This window comes from Serinus canaria, chromosome 3 (assembly GCF_022539315.1).
Source record: "Serinus canaria isolate serCan28SL12 chromosome 3, serCan2020, whole genome shotgun sequence".
NCBI classification, from domain to species: domain Eukaryota; kingdom Metazoa; phylum Chordata; class Aves; order Passeriformes; family Fringillidae; genus Serinus; species Serinus canaria.
This window is the reverse complement of record NC_066316.1, coordinates 11,798,287-11,820,447: the sequence shown is the minus strand read 5'-3', so window position 1 is coordinate 11,820,447 and position 22,161 is coordinate 11,798,287. Positions and strand designations below refer to the sequence as shown.

The window sequence follows — 22,161 nt, the reverse complement described above, 5'->3', positions numbered from 1 at the left end:
AACATGCACCACCAAGAAAACAAATGCAACAAGACTTATTTATATAATTATGATATCATCATGAGCAGAAAAAAATACTGCTAACCCCAAATCTGCAGGTTCTCTGTTGGAGGATGCAGAGATGACATCCAAACATGGGAATCGCTCACAATCCCTCCCTAACCCTTTTGCCAAGTGGCAGCAAAGAGGAGCCTGAATCAAGACACCTAGAGTCCTATTTTACAAATAATTGAACAGCTGTCCACTAGGAAACCTTGGAAAATCATATGCTTCCACCTGAGTCACCACCCTTATCAGCAAATTCTGCAAGGCTGCACACAGATAAGGAAGTCTTAACAGGGGGAAGGGAAGGTGTCATAAAGCTTGGGCCAAAATTCACTACAGTAATATGTTTCTGTGCTTGTGTGTGAGTACACACAATATTCCAATAAAGGCAATAAAAATACTAAACCCATGGCCACAGGATGGTTCTTACTCACTGACAGCAGGCAGCAGCTGCCTTTCTGCACACCCACCCCGTGCCCAAGGAGGACTGCTCTGCACCCCACTCTGGAGAAGCACTCAACAAACAAAGGCTTTCTGCTCTTGTGGGGCTTTCACAAGGAAATCCTCAGGCTGGACCCAGCCCTTTGATGGGGAGCCCTCAGGAAGAACCATTCCATAGGAATGAGGCAAAACCCCTGAGAACCCAGAGGCAATTTTCAGCCACTTGGGAACAGCCTGTTCCTCCTGTGCCAGAGTACTTTGAACTACCTGGGAACCACTCTCCTCCCCTCTATCCTGGGGCACAGAAGGAAGTTTGACCTGCACATGATGCAAAAAGCCTTATTGGAATTGGCTCTTCCTACTTCATCAAGAGAAAAGAGGAATCTTCCTCCCTAGCCACAGCACTGAAGAAGGAGGCTGAAAAAGGAATGAGGTTTGAATAAAAAAAAAAAAAATCACGTTTTTCTTAGAAGTTGCTGTGTCTATTCCTTTGCTGGACAGTATTGCCTGTACTTATAATATTTTTTTCTGACTGACATCCTATTTTGATAGAAATAAAATGGAACTTCCAACATTTTCACAACACTCAAGCCTGGCAAAACCTTTTTGTATTTTCACTAAAACCCTCTGAGAAAATACTACTGTTAAAAACAATTCCTGAAGAGATCCCAAACCACAAAAATCACCATTTGGAAAAGTCATGGTGATGAAACACCCTTTAAAAATAAATAAATTAAATTAAATCTGCCATTTCTGATAAATATCATTGCTTTAGTTGAGACTGAAGAAGATTTCAGACTCTGCAGCAGAAGGAATGAAAATCCATTGATTTTAATAGTGGACATTAGCATTCTACATTTTAGAGGAGTGCAATTTTTCCTGCAATTTTGAATAAGTGCTTTCTCTAGAAAGCACACAGCTCAATACACAGAACACTGAAGTACACAAACTTAAAGGCAATCCTCTGACAGCAAATTAGCTCATATTTAAAGGACTGTGAAATACTGAACTAAAACTTAGAGGAAAATGAGTCACTGTTCGTTTTTCCACCAGATGGGAGAAAAAGCATGCATTTTTGAATTAATTTAATGGCAAAATGAAGAAACAAATATAACATAATATTATGGAACATGATCAGAATTCTCTCTGAAAGATAGTTTATCTTGAAATTATGCAAATTTGGACCAGATGCCTGGACAGAGGAGCATTTTTCTTACATGCAGAAGGATCCAGCAAACAGAGAGCAACCAGCAGCAGCAGCACCTACCACCTACTTCTACACAAAGGTGATAGGGTGGCATTGTACTCTTTCCACCTGTTCCAAGAGGGCTCTGCAATGTGGCTCTGGCCAAGAGATTCTCCAAGTGAATCCCCTGTGCTCCACCTGAATGCCTTCGGTGAGGACAGATGATGCAGCAGCTCAAGTACATTTTTAATGGGTTTTAATTTTTGTCTTTGCCCTGAAATCATGCAATTGGTACTTCAAAATGGCAGGGTCAGGACAGTGGCACCTATTTAACTTCAGGATCACACAAAGCCCCACATCAGATGTTTTGGATTTAGCTGATCCTAATGAATTCAAACATACTTCTATATTTCAATTTTTTTGGTATGTGTTTGCTTGTGTGTGTGTGTGTGTTTGTTATTGTTGGTTTTTTTTGGCATACAATTCTAATCAATTTTTTAACTTATTTTAAGTTAAATGAATGAACCTCTGTGAGCATGCAAGTCCCAAGAAGCCACACAGAGAATATTTATCTATGAGACCTGTTAAAAGAGATTAATGCTACAAAACAACTCCACTTCTGCTCACTTTTTTCCTCTGTGTGCTGCTAAAATCAGTTTGAGGTCATTCATCCACTGAAGACTGAGAGGGGCAGAGAAACTCTCCTGGAGTTCAGGGTATGACTTGGGCTCAGGGCACGACTCTCTCCCATCTAGACCTGTGACTCTCCCAAATCCATTCTGCCTCATCATTCAAAGAGTCCAGAAGGGTGGCACCAGGAAGCAAGCTCTCATATCCTCCTCCTTAAAAATGTACAGATGGAGAGCTGTTAGGAGAGCTCAGACGTGTCAGTGACATGATTACTCAGGAAGGTGCCAAAGGAGAAGAAGGAAGGCCCCACTAAACAGAATACACTTGATTTTCTTTTGGGTTACATTTAGTTAAAAGTGAGGTAATAAGACTTTATTGATGTGGGTGGCAAAAATCTTCCATTTATCCACAGATGAGGCACAGCATGGCCAAAGCAATCAAGCCTTCCCACAGTGCCCCACAAAGGAGCGTGGACACCCACTGAGACCCCATTTCAAAGTCTGGCCAAGAGAGGCTGCTGCTGCTGACAGCCAGCTGTGGCAGCCTCAGCCTGCAATGAATCACCATCTCCTGAGGGCACAGGCTGAGCTCACCCTCTCCTGGCATGCCAGCCATCAGCCTACCCAAGTGAAAATAAAACATTCATCACACACATGCAGACTGGATATGAACAAATGACCCAGAAATCCGGGGGGTTCCGAGTCCCATTACCCTCTGCCTGAGCCATTCTCCTGTCACACGAAACTTGTTGTGACATATTTTGTGTGGGCTGCTGGGTGGGGGTGGAGAACAACCCAAAGCCTACTTTGTCATTTTGTCCTAAAATTATAGATAACTCATTCAACATACAAATAAAATAAAAAAAACTGCCACGAAAGAGGAAAATGTGGTAGCAAGGGAAAAACTTCCTTGTGGTGCATTAGGTCTTCATTTGAATTCCAGCATACATCTGAATGAATTATATTTTTTAATTTGTTTAACTATGCTAATAGTCACCATGCACTGGTGGTTTTAGCAGTATTTTCTCTTTATATGTGTGACTCAAGAATTGCCATGGCAACTTGCTTCCTAATTAGCCCTCAGTTACTAACAATCAATACTATTAGACAAGGTCAGCGTTGGAGTAAGAGCTGGAGTAAACTCTACAGATTTTTAAAAAAGGCTACTGAGAGTGAATAACAGCAGGAAGAGGAAGAGAGGGCTCCTGGATGGTCTTCCTCAAGGAATGGTGGTCTTCCCCAAAGAACAATTGTTGCTCTGCCATTTGGCTGTCTCCTGTGAACCAAAGGAGTTGTGGCAAATGAGAGCTTTGCCTCTTGAGTGCAGAGAGCTTTCAGCCTGCCAACAGATTCACAAAATATGGGGAATAGAAGCACCCCTATGTGTGCAGATAAAAAGGTACCTTACTGTCACATTGCTGGGACTGATGCTGACTGCACAGCACCAAAATCAAGAACAATTACGTCCCGGATTTTTATCAATATGAATTCCATCTCCCTGTGTGGGAAAGGTGCCTGAAACCTGGAGACTGTCCAGCTCAGAGGAAGGTGCTGCCTGGGAATTAAGCCTGTGCAGTGCTTAGCTGAGGTCCCATTAGGAGGCCCTCTGTCTGGAGACCTGAGTGATTGCCCCTGCTGACACAATTCCCCCCGCATTTTCACAGCCTGTTCCAGTCGTTAACATGTTATCTGTTACCCTGAAAGCACAGTGCCTGGCAGCACAGTAGGATGGAAATATAATGTGCTGTTCAGAGCCACTCTGGGTCTGGGAATACAAAACAGGATCCTTGATATTGACAGATGAAGGCTTGTGAAAAACCACTTTACTTGTTAGTGTGTTTAGGTCTGCTACCAAGAAACACAGGCAAAACCAAGCTTATTTTTAAATAAACAGTTTGTGTTGTCAATTATGCCTGGGCACATGGCTGTCGCAGATGAACTGAAATCCATTTTCTTTCCTCTGTAGAAATTCATTGCCGCTTGGCTCTGTCCTCTGTTGCTCCCTGGAGTTTACTCCTCTGCTGCAAATGTGCCTCCAGCCTCAGCTCGTGGCACTGCATCCCCCAAGAGAGGGTCAGGATCAGGGAATGGAGGAGCCAGGATGTGGCACATGGTGAAAATGTAAAGACAAAACAGTCTGGACAGTGAGGGCACTTCAAGTCATGAGTTTTGAGGCAACGTGTCTTGACCTTCCTCTGCACAGGATGTCTCAAAAAAGGATGAGAGGATTTTAAGCTCAAAAAAGGCAGCTTTTATTAGAATATCAACTAGGATAATTAACTTCAAAGCAGAAAAACCTTATAGGATATTGGAAGAGAACTGGGAAGATTTTATATCCTCCCTTCCCGGACATCCAGTACTTTTGGAGGTTTGGAGTTCATAGAATCACAGAATAGTACAGATTGGAAGGGAATTTTCAAGGTCATCCAGTCTACCTTCCAGAGGGACATCCACTAGACCAGGCTGCTCAAAGACCAGAACAACCTGACCTTAAATGTTGCCAGGGATGCCTCATCCACCACCTCTCTGGGCAACACATTCCAGTGCTTCATCACAAAAAGAGCAAAAAGCTTCTGCCTTATATGTAATCTAAATAGATCCTCTTAAAATTTAAAACCACTGCTCCTTGTCCTGTCGGGACAGGCCCTGCTGAAAAGTTTGTCCCCTCTTTTGTGCAGGCCATCTCTAAACACTGAAGGGCCAAGTTCCCCCATGGCTTGTGGCAGCAAGCTTTGCTCAGACCTCCTGTAAATCCTGTCCGTCACCCCTGGGGCTGCTCCCTGCTCTCCAGGGCAGACCTTGAGTGACACATATCCATCTCTGACCTCCAACTCTCCCACCACTTGCAGCCCCTTTATCCCACAGAGGAAATACCCCACAGCCCTTCCTCCAGGGAGCTCTGCTGCTGCCAGCTCTCCTAAAGAGCCTCATCTAATTGGAGAGAGAAATAATAAATAAGCACGTTCTTTTCACTGCGTCGTGCTCACCCCTTCTCACAGCACAGATGGGGAGAGCAGAAATCTTAAAAATCCAGCACAAGAAACCTTGAAAATGTGGGGAATAAAGATGAAAAACAGATCACTAGAAAAACTCATTCCAAATAAAAGATAAGATTGACAAAGGGATTAGACACGTCTAATGAGCACCTTCACTTCATAATTACACTAGGAAGGATAAACACTTCCAGATAAAGATGCAAATCTTTGTGCTCTTGAGCAGAAAAGCAAGACAGAAGTAAACAATGCTTCCAAATAACAAAAACTGGTTTAACTCTGTCCCCACTTGAAATTCTGCATTATTCCTGCTTTTAGTGAAGAAACTTTCAAGCACAAGACAAAATTGAGAGACCATTCCTGGTGTTTGTGCTGAGAAATTCCCAATTTATGACATGCATTTCTTTTGCTCAGAGGAGGAAGCACCCTATGAGGTGGACAAAATATATTCTCCATGTGGATAAACTATCCCACAGTTGTTCCAGAAATGTTCTCTTGAATGTCCTCTTTCAGAAAGTGACACCAACAGCTCTCAGAGGTGAGGTTCTGAACTGAAAAAATCAAAAGCCTGTCCTTGTCCCCAGCTCCCAATCTTCTGCTGGCCACTCTGGAAAACTTACAGCTCAAACCAAGAGCTCTCCAGCTTTCTGCATTTCTCTCACAACCATTTGTAATTTCCATCTGTGGTGTTGGCTCCCCAAGCATTCAAAATATTTTCTGGCTTAGTATCTGTCTACCATTCTAAATCCTAGCAATTTAAATGTTTCCCAGACTACTCTCTAAGTATACAGCAGCACACATGGATGTATTTAAGTAAATAAGTATATATATTCTGCCATGTGGTGAGTAGTTTAGTCACAAAAGGTTCACCACTCTCACTTATTTTTAAAGGATCACACACATATATGGGAGTCTTCATTCAAACCAGGTTCCTGCTCTAGAAATCAAAACAAATATTCACAGTATTTTGTGAGCAAATTGTTCTTGGCTTGGTCACAAAACAAACAATGGGCAAAATGAATCTCTGGTTTTACACCTGGGATGAATTAGGGCCAGCAGAGCCTTTGATAGAAAAATCAAAATGCAGCTCACTAATAATGATAAAATGCTCAGTTGCCTCTCCACTGAGCAAAGGAGCCATCAAACTAATGATTAAATCCACATCAATCATTTGGCATAATAAAAATAAAGGCTGTGCAATATGATGTTGTCAGAGAATCAACATCTCCTGCTTAGAAAATAAATGTCTTGACTTCATCTCAACATTTGTTTTCCATAAATGCTGAGGTTTATATCAGCATTTGTGTAGTAATGGGAAACACTCCTTCATTGCAGCATGTCAATTCCACTAGCATTATTCCTAAAATAAACAGAAAAGCTGGATAAAATTAATATGGGAAGGTGTTTCTGAAATCCTCCTGAAATGGAATTGCCATTTCCAATCTGGTGCCAGACTGCTTCTTTCTGCAAACAATATTTAGTAGTGGCAACAATAAAAATTGAGGTAAAGCCCATTTAGAGCAAATTGGGCACAATTTCAAGGCGATCACACCTTTTGCATTCACTCACTGGTCCAGTTACAGTGCACTCAACAAAATTAATAGGAAAAAGTCCTATAAAAACCTTTTTTAATATTTAGAAAATACTTATTTTTTTCTTTTTTCTTTTTTTGCTTAGAAAAACCCTTAATTTTGTATTTACAGTTCTGTTTACAAGTCAGTACATTTTAATTCTGAATTGGATCAAGGAATTTGGGAGTTAATATGTAACAAACAAACAAAGGAGAACATATTTTGAAAATTATTTAGGGATATTAGAATGAATATACTGATTTTATCATGAAAAAGATAAGTATTTAATTCAGGACAACATTCTGACATATCACATGAGAAAAACCATATATTTTGCCATGTATGAGTAATGAATTATATTTGAAAATGTAAATAGAACTGGCAATTCTGAGTTCTTAGTTCTGTGGTATATGCAAATAAATTTAATAAATGTACCACTCTGACACCTTAAGAATTATTTAAAGTTAATTAGTAAATATGTATTTTTTTATATATACAAAGTCACTTAGATGGACATTTATTCTACCTTGAAATCACAAGAATCTCATCATAAAATACAACTTGAAACTTCCTTTCTTTCCCAATAGAGGGAATCTTCTGGAAGAAAGAGATGAAAACTGAAAAAGTGACAGATTTTGGGGAAAAAATTTTGATTTTGCCAGCATCCATCCTATTCTCTTGGAACAAAAAACCCACCCAAAAGCACCTGAGATGGATGTCAAGAAGCTGGCCAGAAAGCAGACATAGCAGCCTCCTCCTCAGCAAGCAGTGACCATGCCCAAAAAGAAGAAAAGAAGAAAGAATATGGGGTTAATTCTGCACCACAGGATGGCCATCAGCTCTGAGGCTCCTCTCTAGGTTTGCCAGTCACAAAAATTCATGCCTCAAATGCAAGGACCTGGACTGGGGCTGCCTTGCAATGGTCCAGGGGAAGGAAATGTCTCCTTGTGATGCTGAACCTCCAGCTTGTCTGGCACAGCTCCTTGCCCTAGTGCTGGCAGGGGAAGCCCACAAGTTGTCCAAGAGCAGGGCAAGCCAACTGAGAAATAATCTTACTAATTGAGAAAATGGTATTGATAATTCACAACATTTTCAATTGCAGAGGTGGTGTTTGGTTGGTTTTTTTAGTTGGATTTTTTTTTTTCTTCCACCGGGCTGAGACTTTCTTTAAGAGCTGTGCATTTCACCCTCAAATCTCATTTTGGATGAATGAGGCTACTTGAGAGCTTGCATTGATATATGCACAAAAGCTGTCCTAATTTAGCATGCATTTAGTTTTGTCTTTTTTGTTAGGGTGGAGGAAGGCAGAAGAACACTGGATCAAAGTTTCCTCCTGAACAGAGTGGGAATTTGCACAAGCATTTGCCCACTTTTCATGTTTTATGGATTCAGGTAATCTGAACAGTATGTCACTGGGGAAAGGCATTAAAGCATTTAGCATACATTCAGACAAGTTTGTTCCCTTTTTTCCTCTCTCTCTGTCTAGACAGCAGTAAAACAGGGACCTGAGATGATGATTCTCCCATTAAATACTTCAGTCTTTAATGCTGGCTTCACACCAATGCAGTTAACAAATAAAGATTCTGCTAACAGTTCATTACCACAAAGCTCAATCTTGCTCAACAAAAGCAAGTAATGACAAAATGTATTTTCTCTCTAAATTTATTTTATCAAAGAAAGCAAGCATCAAGATAGCAAACCACATAGAAAGAATTATGGAATACTTTTTTCTTGTGCTCTGTTGTGTTTCAATTAAAATATGCAAATGTTAGCGTGTTTTTCTGTGACTTTCTGAATGGAAAATTCAGAAAAAGTTGATATAGACACTATTAATTGATTTTACATTTCCTAGCTTCTTCTTCTAAGGGTTTTTACTTTATTTGTAATTTTGTTCCACCCAAGCATTAGAAAAATCCCGAGATCAGATTATCTTTCCCTGAAACGTGGCAAAACTGTAATTAAATCTCTGCTCTTTGACATCAGCAGTGAGTAACTCACATGGATAATAAATTTCTCCTTCAGTTTTTTTAGTTGTGCAAGGGCTGACAACAGTAACTGCAAGTGGATGATCCCTTCCACAGTGAAGCTTTGGCAGGGAAAAGCAGAATACCAAGTGATGATGCAGCAAAAGGTTTATGGATTGTAATAAAGCCACCCAGCCTTCCTTCATTGCTTGCTGTGTTTAGAACGCGAGGCATGGCTCGTTGTGGCGTGAAATAAACTGAATTTGGAACACCAGGCTTCCTGTGTTTTCACCCCAAACACAGAATTTTGCCATCCAGGGGGTGATGTTTCCAAAGGCTGCAGAAATGGAGGGGTGTCTGAAGGAATGGCAATGCCTGGAGAAGGAGAAGTACCCCAGCAGCTCACGGAGAGACAGCGGCACTGGCGCTGCTCCGCCCGGCTCCTCCACCACCATGGATACTGGAACCCTGGGAGAAGCTCCTGTGGCTGCTCACCTTCCACATGCCATTTGTGGGAACCCATCTCAAAGGGCAGAGGGGGCAAAAGAAGACTGGCACACCCTGAAATGCCCATCTGGCTGAGGACAAGCTCTCATATGTGACTTTGCTGGATCCATCTTGGAATGGACCAGAGGCCTGAAGTGCCACCAACCCCTCCTCTGAGGAACAGCCCTGCTCCAACCTGCTGATCACCATCAAACACAGACTGTCACCTGGGGTGGGGACATCTGGGAGTTGCAAGTCCAGCTGCAGGAGCCAGGAAGCCTCCTGTGATAGCTCCCTGCCTGTCTACCAGCCTGCTGACTTGTCCAGGGCTGCAGGGAAAGCCCCACATAACAGTAATGGCCCCATTCAAACATTTATCCTTTGGGATAACAGCCTGGATTTTCAATTTCTTTGCCTATGTTGGTTACTTGCCCTAATGTTTTTGAACAGTAGTCCTCTGTTCCCTGGGAGAAAATGCATAGACTAATTTAAATGCATTAAGCAGTGTACTTATTTTCACAGCCTGCCCTCAAGATGCTGAAAGTTACACAGGAGTTCCTATAATGTAAATTAGAATTTAATATCCATAGAGTTGCACCTTGAGAATATACCCTGGAGTATTTGCTACCAAAGGATGACTTTTACCTTTTTCAGTTGGTACTTTGGTACACAGAATGGTCTGTGTACCACTTTCACCTTAGGGATGTAAATAAATACTTTTATCAGCATGTACTATTTGACTTATATATCACAGCAGATCCTAAAAATCCACATTTTCCCACTTGCAAAAAAATAAAAAGCAGGATAATCCAAATGATGCAACCAAAGGTAGACAGCAACTCCTGCCTAGATAAAATTTCCAAATACTTTGGCTACACTTAATCATAACCATTTTCTCAAAACAGCTTTATTGAACTTATTTAAGCCCAGTCTTTTGCATATCAAATGAGGCAGCACACAATACCAGAAGAACTGGAGAAGCTGTGAAATGCTGAACAGCTTTCTTGGTAGCAGAAGACACAGCCTGCTTGTCCTTAAGCAATCCTGTGATTCCTGCCTCGCCCCTTCCCTCCCACGTCTTCGGGCTCTATGCTGAAAAGTGTCACAGAGTCACCTGCAGGAGCTTCATGAAGCTGACTGTAGGAGCACATGGGATGGGCTGGCCACTTGCTAGCCCAGGCAGGCTGATGGCTGCTGCTGAAGAAGGTCTGGATGGTGAATGCATCAATTTTCCAGGTTGTCATAACTGCTAGAGAAAGTGAAGTTTTCATGTTCTGCCAAATTTTCTAGGCGAGACTTAAAATCAAGACAAGAATTCTGGTCCTTCCCCAGCCACAGAAAGAGAGGCACCCCTTGATTCAAAATTCTGTCTTCTGGTCTCCATTGTCCACAAGTAACTCCTCTAAGTTTAGACAAAACATAAAAGGTGATCTCAGTGTGATCACTCAGTGTGATCCAGCTGAGTCAAAGGAAAGTGGGACTTGCCTTTTAGCCCAGAGGGGCAAGCAGGAGAGGTTTTAGCATCATCCCTCAGGTTGTTGTTTGTGAAATAAGCTGGTGCTTGTGTGTCTAGGTCACAGAGCAGCAGCATTTGTCCTTGGGAACTATCACTGGATCCACAGTCTCAACAAAGACTAAACCAGAAAATCTTGAATGCACTAAGAAATAGAGTAAATACATGATTCAGGGCTATTTTTCCTCTATCGGTTCATGAGGAAGCAGTAGATAGCTGCTGTCTTCCATGGGCAGAAAACTTTCCTTTCCAGAGATGTCAGCTCTGGTGGCTTCCCTCCACCCTAAAAGCTTAACTTTCCATGATGTGCAGAGCTCATTATGGGTTTAGCTCATCAGGCTCTGTTCTCCATACCATGGTTCATGCTCTTAAAATGCGTCTTTGCCAGCATCTGCTAAAAATTGCTTCCCTCTAATTACTCCAAAACAAAAACAGAGCCAGTAATGGTGCTTTTTTCCCCCTCTGTGACATCTTCTAGTTCCAGAAGTACTTCATCCTCACAGCTGAGTTTTCTTAGGCTGCACATAGGTTGGGTTTGAGAGCAAATGATGAACCAAAGCATCATGTTTTAGCTTAAACCCTTCAAAAAGAACAAATAACTGATGATGAATTTTCAAAGGGATTGTGCCTCAGGGTACAGACATGAAGCCTCTTTTGCTTGCACAGAGTAACACAATCAGATCAAGCTTCCTATAGATATAATGCCCAAATCAAGCCTTGTTAGATCAAGATTCACAAATCTACTTTGCCACCTCATAGTAACAGCAGGAAACTCAGAAACAGAGAGACTTGGTGGTGCTTCTGACTGCCTCTACCCCAAATTAAGCTCTTTCTGTGCAGGTTGAGGATGATACAGCAGCTGCTGAGCACATCAGATTGATTTTGCCAGGTATGTGCCTGCATGGGACTGCTTTTTAATTTAGTAACTGGAAGGTTAATTAGTTCTGGGAGTGTAAACAAGTTGGTTAAGCAGAAGTCCAGAAGAACTGCCACGTTCCAGTTGACTAAGACCTGGGAGTAGACTAAACATGTAGCAAAAATAACCAATCTGCTTTCCTGAACACCGATTTGCTAAATTGACATGAAGCCAGAGCTGTGCAGAAGTCGGAGAGCTGCTGGCAACAAGATGGCAAGGCTGTTCCTCAGACCTGTGGGGTTCTGAAAGGGTTTTCTGTAGGAAAATTCAAGTTGCCTGTTTAGTAAGAGAATCCTCTGATAATTAGAGCCTGTAAGTTTTTTTCCTAACTTTAAACGTTTTATTTAAGAAGCAAAGGTCCTTCTCCCAGAACATACTTCAGGAATGTTGTTGCACCATATAACAGTCTGCAGAGTGCATGTTTTGTCAGCAACTTAAGGAATTTAGATGGTTGAGAAGATAATGATCAACTAGAAAATTGTTCAAATGGGCTCCCACTCTTAAAAAAAAAAAAAAGGCAAAAGTATTCCAATAACAATATTGCCAAATTAAAACAAACAAACAAAAAAATTCAGGTGAAACCTAAAAGACTTTGTCTTGGTAACTAAAACTGGAGCTTCACCAGGGAGGTCAGATCAACACCTCCATGCCAACATTTACAAGTCACAGTAGTTTTTCCTTTATGAATCATGGTCATTAGTGTCCATTCTGGAAAGTCCTTGGACAGTCCAAATAGAAAAATAAATGAGACCTTGCCTGGATACTCTGACTGAAAAATATTTGACATTTTCTGGCAAAATACATATATTTAAAGGTCTCAGAAGCTTGAATGTTTAGGAAGATACTAAAATGCATAGTGAAAGAAGGAAAATATCAAGGAATTATTTTTCTTTGAAAACCAGAAAATTCAAAAGTCTCCATTCACTTTGAGGAGAAATATAACAGAGTTAGGATTCTGAGGGAGGACTCACCTCTGATTGAACCTAGAATCATCGAATCATTAAGGCTGGAAAACCCAGATATTTCACAGGATATTCTGAGTTGGAAGGGTCCCTCAAGGATTGCTGAGACCTCCAAAATCATCAAGTCCAAACTTTGACCAAACACCACCGTGTCAAGCAAACCTGTGGTGTCCAGTTGTTTCTTGAACACCTTCAGGGATGGTGACTCTACCACTTCCATGGCAAGCCTGTTCCAATGCCTTGAAACCCTTTCTGGAAATTCTGACATTCTCCCTGGTCCAACCTTGACCTCCCCTGGCACAGCCTGATGACTTTTCCTCTTGTCCTATTTTGCCTGGGAGAAGATGCCAAGCCCCACCTGGCTACAAGCTCCTTTCAGGAGATGTTCTGAGGATAACCAGTCTTTCTGTTAGAGGCTGAGGCAAAGAAGGCATTAAGTACCTCACTGTTTTCCTCATCCTTAGTGCCAGTGTTTCCCCCTTGGTCCACTAAAGGAATGAGATTTTCCTTGGCCCTTCTTTTGTCGTTAACATATTTATAAACTCCCTTTTATTTCCTTTCACATCAGTGGCCAGATTGAGTTCTAACTGAGCTTTTGCCTTTCTAATTTTCTCTCTACATGACCTAATGACATCCTTGTGTTCTTCCGGAGTTGCCTGACCTTTCCAAAGGTCATAAACTGTTTTTTCCCTGGGTTGCTGTGGAAGCTCCATGTTGGTTTGCTTTCCCACAGCTCACCTTTCAGCACACAAAGACACCACTTCTGTGCCTTTAAGATCTCCTTCTTGAAGCCTTTCTGAACTCCTTTGTTATTCAGGACTCTTTCCCAAAGGATTCTCTGAACCAATGTCCCAAACAGGCCAAAGTCTGCTATGCCCAAGATGGTCCCTGACCATCACATTCCCAACTTGCAGTCAACTGCCTCATTCCCTAGGGATGTTTCCAAAGAACACCATTTCCCTCCAAATTCTGGGCTTTAACACCCACCCTGTTCTCAGAGGCACACCTAGGAATGATGTATTAGTGATGAAAATCACGAGTGCAGCTATGCTGGACTGAAGAAGATGCTGTTTTTCTTCAGTAACACGTTCAGGAAATATTGTCACTCTTCATTTTTAGCCTACTCAGTTCTAGGGGAGCACACACATACACTACATTGAAGTGTCTCATTTGTATACATCAGGCCATCCACATTTTACCATATGGAGGTATCACATTATTAATAGCTGTTTTCCTTAAATAGCCTACAGTTTGCTTAATCTTTCTTTCTGTGCATGATCTTGCAAGAGTAAAAAGGCTTTCATACAAAGCTGTGTTTTTATATGCAAATCTATTATTTGATTACCCACTTTTTTTGTCCCTACATTATCATGAATATTTCTGATGAATGTTTTATGGGTTAGGTTTAGGATTTGTGAGCTATTTCAAATTTTATCTGTTTGCTATATCATCTGCAAATACCACAGTTTTGTTGACGTTGATTGGCCTCATTTACGTATTTATCACACTTTTATTTTCAAGGAAATTTTGCTATAAACTGACTGTCCTCATTTCTCCTCCATGTACTACTAGTAGATGGATGTATTTTCAAGTTGAGCCCATTTCCATACATAATTTTTTTGGTTAACAATAAATCACCACTTAGGAGCATCCCATTCAATGCCTTCATACACATCTGACATATGGTTTCTGAGTAATTAAAGATAACAGAAGCAGCTCACAATGCACTTTGCAGCCCACTTTGCAGTCCAAAGTGCTCAATGATTTTCCATAAGGACGAGGCTAAAACAAACCCTCACCACCTTCTTGCTAAATCCCTTATTCATGCAAGAGTACGAGGGAGAAGGGTAGGAATGATGCAGAGAAATGTCCTTTGGAGTTCTGCCATTGCACACACAGCACTGAAAAAGGTACTGAATTTTAAGTATATTTCCCCACTCCCACTCCCACTGCTCTTGGGTGAACAGCCTGTTTGTGATCCTCTCCTGTCAGGGTGCAAGTGCTGTTCTGTTTCTAAGCAAAATGGGATTTGCCCATATGTGAAATATTTCAGAGAAATCATACATGAGGCAGAATAGTGCAGGTTGGACAGTGAGGGTTATGATTTCTGGTGCTAGCACCAGCTAAGCCATAGATTTTCTGTTGTCAAAGGGAAGAAGGAAACATGTTACACAGGGTTTTCCCTTCTAGTGTTGGAACTGCAATGCCTCCACAATAGCATACTAATGAATGTAAGATACATCTGTTCATCAAAGTTGCTCATAATTGTACCTCCAGGCTGATCACTAAAACTCACAGAAATTAGCTGCTTACACTCTTTGTGTACTAAGATTTTTGTATCTATCACCTGTAAGAAAATTCTCTCATACATCCTGCCAGCTGCCTCTGAACGCCTACAAAAAAATCCTATTTAGTTAATTCATTAGTGAAAAGAGAATCAGCTGACCTAGTATTAACAGGAGCTCTTTCCTCCCTAATCTTTCCAATGACTTCATTCCAAAACTCACAAAATATTCATTTTCCTGTGGTCTTCTGCTATGGCACTTATTAACTGCAATGACACTCCATGCTCAAGCAGCCCTTTGACTGAGTACTGCCCAATTGCTGATATGAAAATGTATTTCTTGACAACATTGTTCTGGAAGGTGTCAATAAAAAAGGCATTCATTTTTTTATTTAAGCAGAAAGATAAAACTCTACGAAGCTCAGTGACAGGAACTTGCTCACAGGCTGTAAAAAGACTTGCAATCAGAAAGTGCTGCTTGGAGTAAAATAGTTGTTTCCTAGTAAATATTAACACAATACATACATTTTCTCTAGGTCAACAAGTCCTGTGAAAGCTCCTTTGGGAATGACTCTCATCTTGGTGAGGACAAATCTCCTGAAAATAGAGAAAACAGGGTGATTATTTACACAGCACAGGACTGTGCAGCAGCCTTGCCAGCACAGGAGAAGCCTTTCTCACAGCCACAAGGATGGTCTCCTGGCTGAAGGCTTTGGCATCTAAATACTGCTGTAACATGCAAAATTACAGCACAGCACTGGGACCCCTCAGGGGAAAAAGCATCATTAGTAGTTGCCATTTCCCTTTTTGCTACAGGAAGAAATCCAGACTTGCAGCTTCTCTGTTTGCTGAGAGGGAGCAGCATCTTTCACATCTCAGCTGCTCTTTTGAGTGATGCTCAAGCACAGGATGAAGCACCCCTGTGGAGCCAGACTGGGATGAGGTGCTTACTCAAGGCTGTAAAGTGCTCCATCCATGCTCATACAGGAAAATTCCTTGACCTGCTTGCTGCACAGATAATTTGAGGAGTCAGCTACTGTGTCCCATCATTGCAACTTTAATAACTTTATGGCTTCTCACCGTCTCTCTTCTAATTAGTTGATAATGTGCCACAAAATTGGGACTTTGGAATACTTGATCACACATGCACCAGTACAAAATTTTTATCATTTTTAAAGGTCACAGAATATGCTTTATGAAGAAAACCCATTCGAAATACCCATTTGAAATATTTGAAGTGTAAGGCTTTTTGTTAACCTAGAGTCATCTCCTTTAATCTCAATAAACAAAAAGAAAACTAGAAAACTTCTGACAGAACTCAGCAAATGGTATATAGTGTTTCTACTACTCCTCAGAGAAATAAGGTGTCATCTGCATGTTTGTTTTCTTTCACACATGTAATCATTGATAAGAATCTAGCACAAACAAATGCATATATTACCATGACCTGCTCATTACAAGCCATCAGATATTATTGGTTGCATTGGGACACAGTTGTTAAAAAGGGATTTTTTTTCATTATTTAAAAAAAAACACCCACCCAATTTACACACATAGACACATTACATACATGCATCACACCCTGGGATTCAGTTTCTTAGTCTGTTTTTTGTGGAAGTGGGGATGAATTTTTTCTGCATTACCTTGGAAGTCTTTTTTCCAGTGAGCATATCTGCCAGACCACCCCTAATTTTCATCATCAGATCACCTTTCAGCTCATATGCTGTCTCATTGTAAGGTCTGCAGGAGGACAGAAATGGGAACTCAGCCTGCTATTACCTGCTGTGCAGTCCTGCAAATTTTAACACAATGCCTCAAAACTAGAGACTTACTTCCTTACCATTCATATAAAGTATTCATGCAATCCTCATCTATGTTTTATTTGAGAGGATTAGCTGAGAATTTTCATGGGAGATTATCATGTTTTAATCAAAATTTTAGGGGGAAAAACCTATTATTCTGTCAGAGCACCAACGTGACAAGTTCACATTTTTTAATTGTAGGTCTTTAATAGAATCTACCCCCTCATGAGTTAATATTTACTTAAGCAGAAAAGAGTCAATGCACACCTCACCTAGTTCCAGAGATGTCATAGTGATTACACCAGGAGTGAACTTGGTCCCACACTTTTTTTAGACATTGAAATTTATGGTATTCTCAGTTGTGAAAGACGATGAAGTCAATTTGGTATTTCATTATTCTTGTACTATCGTTAATGTAAATGAGAAAGAGCTTCAACACACTGTCACACAAGAATTACAGTATTGAGATCATTATGCAAATGTTAGAAGGATAAAAGAGCTTCCAGAAAAGGCCTAACCTGGATTAGGCAATTTGTAAAACCCGACTGAAAACGGGGCTGGTGTCATGCATGCAAAGCTGGGGCTGTGCTTTCAGAGTGGATGGGCACAATGGATCCTTGCAGAACACCCAGCAGGCTTAGTGCTACAAAGCTGAACCATCAGGAAACCCTTTAACTTTGATCTGCTTTGAAATCTCTCTCAAACTCGGCTTTGTAGAAATGCACGCCTAATTTCTGAGCCCTAAAAAAAGGGTTTTGTCTGAAAAGCCACCTATCATTTTGTTATGGCAATGTGCTAAAATGAATCCTCTCTCTGCAGGCACAGGTCGTCAGGACATTTGCAATTTTTAATTAAGCACTGGCCTATGCTGTGCTTCACCACAACAAGAAATTACAGTCTGCTACAGAAACTAATGAAAAGAAGGGAACCTCATCCATAGATGGGGTTACTGATATGAGAAAAGCCACATCTGCATAAAACTAGAAATCAGACCTTGAGTTTCTTTGTTGAAGATGCTGATATCCTGTGTTAATGAGGTGCCAGAATTCAGGATCCATGTGTCTCATGCCCTGAAGCAGTTAAAACAAAATTGAAGTTTAATAGCTGAAATCTCATATTCCTCTTTAAAAAAATTAAGGTTAATTGTTTTTAAACATCTCTGTGTGAGCTATAGAAAGTCAGACTTAAAGGCATAACTAACAGTGAAAATTAGAATCAGCTACTCATTGAATTATCAGCTGTATAATGAATAGAATCTATTATAACTAGCCAAATTCTCTAGTGTCAATAAATCTCACCAATTAGTCTCCAAGAATCAATCTGTACTTAACATGAGATACTGGCTGTTCAGCACCAATTCTTTCTGAGGTACATGGAGAAAACAAATGGAAAGCATTTCCTAGGTTTTGTTTCTGGCACTATTTTAAGGTCAAATAAATGAATACATCCCACCTTTGCTCAAGCAGGCTTCATGTCAAGAGAAGCAAATAAAGAAAAGCTTCCTTTAAAAAATGTGTACTTAAGACAGAGATGCAGTGTTTGGTCCTAAAAATTGATGTTGGCAGGTAGGTACCAGCAAGGAAAGCACTGAAAGGCCTAAATATTCAGTGAATGGTGTGGAATTGAAAACCCAGAGCCAGGGGCCCAGCACAAGGCATGAGAAGGTCCCAGGAAGGACTCCAGTGCTGGAGCCACCAAAAACTAAACAAATGACTCAGCAGGAAGCGTGGAAAAGGAAACAAGCCCCAGATGATCATCCTGCATTGTGGGAAGGCAATACATATCTAGAAATAGAAAAATGGCAATATTAACTACTGTTATTCACTATGTAAAAGGATAGATTTCAGTCTGGCCCATTGCTTCAATGATATCCAGGACAGGTTTCTAAATCCTGACATAAATATCTGTTGAATGTGATTCTTGAGGAGTTTATTGGTAGGGACTGAAGCTGTCTGCTCCAGTTTTACAATCACACTCATACTTTCTATATTTCTCTGGACTGAACATCCAAAATTCCCACAGCTTTTTTCCATTTCTCATTTTTAATTTTTTTACATATCTCTATTGTATCATTTTCATTTGTCCCACGAATGGGTGTGAGTAAACTCCTCTATTATGAAGCTGCTAAAAGAATGTTACAATTTAAAGCTAGACCTGTCAGGATGAGGACAGAGCTATCTCCTATAGATTTGTTTATTTATATGGGACATTTAAACCTGATGTTTAAAACAGCAGCATCTTGGTTAATATGAAGCCACTGACACAGATGACTTGCACTTTAAACCATTATGAAGCACAAACAATAGAATTGCATCTTGATTTTGTATGGCCATGTCCAGTATCACAGAAATATCACAGAGACAAATTAATCTCAAAGCCTATAGAGGACATGATGCAAAGAATAGAAATCAGCAGATACTGCTAAAATGTTCTGGAAGAACTCTCTAACATTTCCAGTTATGAAGAGATTTATTGATCTTTTCTTAAAATAGAGTCTTCTTCAGCTGAAGTAGTTCAGACAGGCAGAGCATAAGACACGAAGGAAAAAAAAAATCTTTAGAAAAATTAACGCTCTCTCTTGCAGCCCCACATGATTCCAGTGATAGAAAGGAGATTGACCTCTTAATGAAAGGATGGAGGACTGGATGTCATTATTCAAATATCTGATGCTCAAGGTGTGGGTGATTAAAAAGGCTTGTTAAATTAGAAGATAAGAAAAGAGGACCTATACAGGTAATTTCTGCTAATTGTCTCTGAAAATAAGTGCAAAGGAAACCTGTGGAGTGAAGTCGATGTAGCTACACTGTGTTTGTGAGGTTAGCCATTTGTGTTCAGAATGGTGCATTTTACATGTTCATCAAAAGAATTCTCAGACCCTGGTCCTACAAGTTTTCCTTGAACAGTTAATATGGTGCTCTTTGGTATAAATTTTCCACCAGAACTTGCTCCCACATTGCTTTCGTGTCCCCTCCTCCCAGCCCCCTTCCTTGGCAAAGGCCTCCCCCTGCCACTGGCAATAACCTTGCACAACACAGAACTGCACTGATTATCAGAAATTGGACTGGTTAAAAAAAATAAAATAATTTCTGCATCATAAAGCCTGGCTGAGTTTAGGTCTTTCAAAACACTCGTTAAAACACATTTCTTAGATCTACTTAAGTCACACACAGTTAATCAGAAAAGTGTGTGCATTGTAGAATTATCTTCTCTGCCTCATGTAAATTGCAAATTCTTGACGTTAAAATGAACAGATACTATAAACTTTATAACTTAAAGACCAAAGGAAAATAAAATAAAAAGCCAAAAAGATTCGGTGACCATAATGCTAAATCACCAACTTTGGTTCCAAAGAAATAAATGTGATAGGATTTTGAAGAACATTTTTACTTTAATCTCTGAGCTAATAGACTGATGCTATCACCTTCTAATCCTCTGCAGCAATGTGCATTTTGTCAAACAAAGCTTTGCAATGAAATTTAATTTACTCTCTGTAATTCTTTTTGGTTGTTTCTTTGTTGTTTCTTTGTTTTTCCTTCTTGCTTTGGAGGTTCCTGCATGAGCAACAGATGAATTTTGCTTTACATCAGGGGAAGGCAAAATAATTCTATGACCTATTTAACGTGCTCTTGATTAAATGCACAAATCAACAAGATCCTGTATCCTGGTGGGGTGTTTTTTTTTTCTGTTTTTCTTGATTAGTCAATACAACAGTGAAGGACCATTTTGCTTTTCATGCTGTAATAGGAGACAAATAGATACTGCAGACCACATCCCAGATGGTGCAAATCAATTGATCTGTGTCACTTTGGCCCTAAACTTCTGTCCTAACTCTCACCAGAATGAATAATGAGATTCCTTAGAGCTGAATGCGATTTAATTTAAATTTATGAAGAACATTTGTAAGCCTCCAGCTCATTGAAATGGGTTCACACTGTCATCTGACTTCACTGTGACTAGGGCCTGGTTCCAGTGAGCACCTCACTGGGAAGGAGCATATGTAGATATATATGAACATTAAAGTACTTCTCCTACACATTTGCCTAGGTGGAAGATCTCTGGAATCTATTAAGTAGGTTGTAGGTGCTTTCAGACAAAGCTATGTTTTCCCTTTCCTAACAGCAGGCAGAGAGAAGTACAAAAGCCATAAATTGGATGCTAAACATCAGGCTTCAAAACCCATCAAGCTAAATGCAAAAAGCTTGGGTTTATTTGCTTTTTGGTTTTAAAGTCTTTAGAGTGCATTCATATCATGCTGCTAAGCTATTTTCAACACTTATAGGGCTTTAATTTAAGAACGGGAAAAGATTTGTATTAGTCACCTCAATTCCATGGGATTCTGAAGTAGGGACTTTGTAAAGCTGAGTAAAGCAGGATCATGAGGAATGACACAGGCAGTGACAAAAACCATCTCCCACCATCCTGCTGGCTCATCTTTTCTGGGAGATATGGCATTATCTTATGAGAAACCCAAAGCCAAGCAGAATATTTCTCTAATAATGACTATTCATGTAACTACAGATTCATTTCAAAGACTGGACCCTGATAGCTCAGGCACACTTGAATAATGGAGGAAGAGCTTTGCAATTCATTTGTTCAACTGCGACAGGATCCATGGATTTGAGTGTCTGAGAGGCCCTACTTCATACACATGCAAATGGATTTATGAGAGAAAGAGCATAATCCCTTGCTAACATGCACAATCTGGATTGAAGCATCTGATCACTGCATCCACCTAATGTGCTTAAGTCAGCTCCTCATCCCTTTTAAATGCTTGAGGAAGAAGTTATCTAGACAGTGCAGCTGGTTTATTCCTCTTGTGGGATAATAAAAGCTGGTAAAGGTGAGGATTCCAAGGAAAGTCTGGGCAATGCACATTTTATGAGGACAGAAAATGTAGGGTTAATCTGGGATGGAATGCGTTGTCCTTTCAGGAGGGCTACTTGGGAATTGCTTCAGGTCTGGGAGTGATGTAAAGGGCATCTGTGAGAAAGAAAATATTTTGGTATATGAGCTATTAAATAAAGTATTGTACAGACAAAGTAAATACAACTAGAACAGTGTTGATAAAATTATTAGTGATGTCCATTTGCTTTGCAGGTCTGAATCTAAAAGGAAGAAGTGGAGCAGCTGATGAAAAATCACTTCTTAATCTTTATCAGTGGCTTCCCATAAAAATCAATTTCCTTCTCTTTTTAGAATTAGACTAAAAAGATAATTAATAGCACTGATTGCATTCCTATTCTAAATTTAGTTAACACTTACCCAGTGTAATAATGCCCCCCAGCCACAAAAAGCTGCAGGGAAGCATTTCAAGATCACACCCCCAGTGCCCTGTAGGCTTTTCACAGGGTGCAGAGTGCCCACAACAC

General features: G+C 40.4%; 1 protein-coding gene across 1 annotated transcript in view; it reads right to left on the bottom strand.

The window, feature by feature from the left end:
- FSHR (follicle stimulating hormone receptor) overlaps positions 1-22,161 on the bottom strand; it is a 78,861-nt gene that overhangs the window by 34,041 nt on the left and 22,659 nt on the right. Inside the window, exon 2 of the mRNA XM_009093679.4 lies at positions 15,516-15,587. Within this exon, the coding sequence (XP_009091927.2) occupies positions 15,516-15,587 (72 nt within the window). The remainder of the gene's footprint in view (positions 1-15,515; positions 15,588-22,161) is intronic.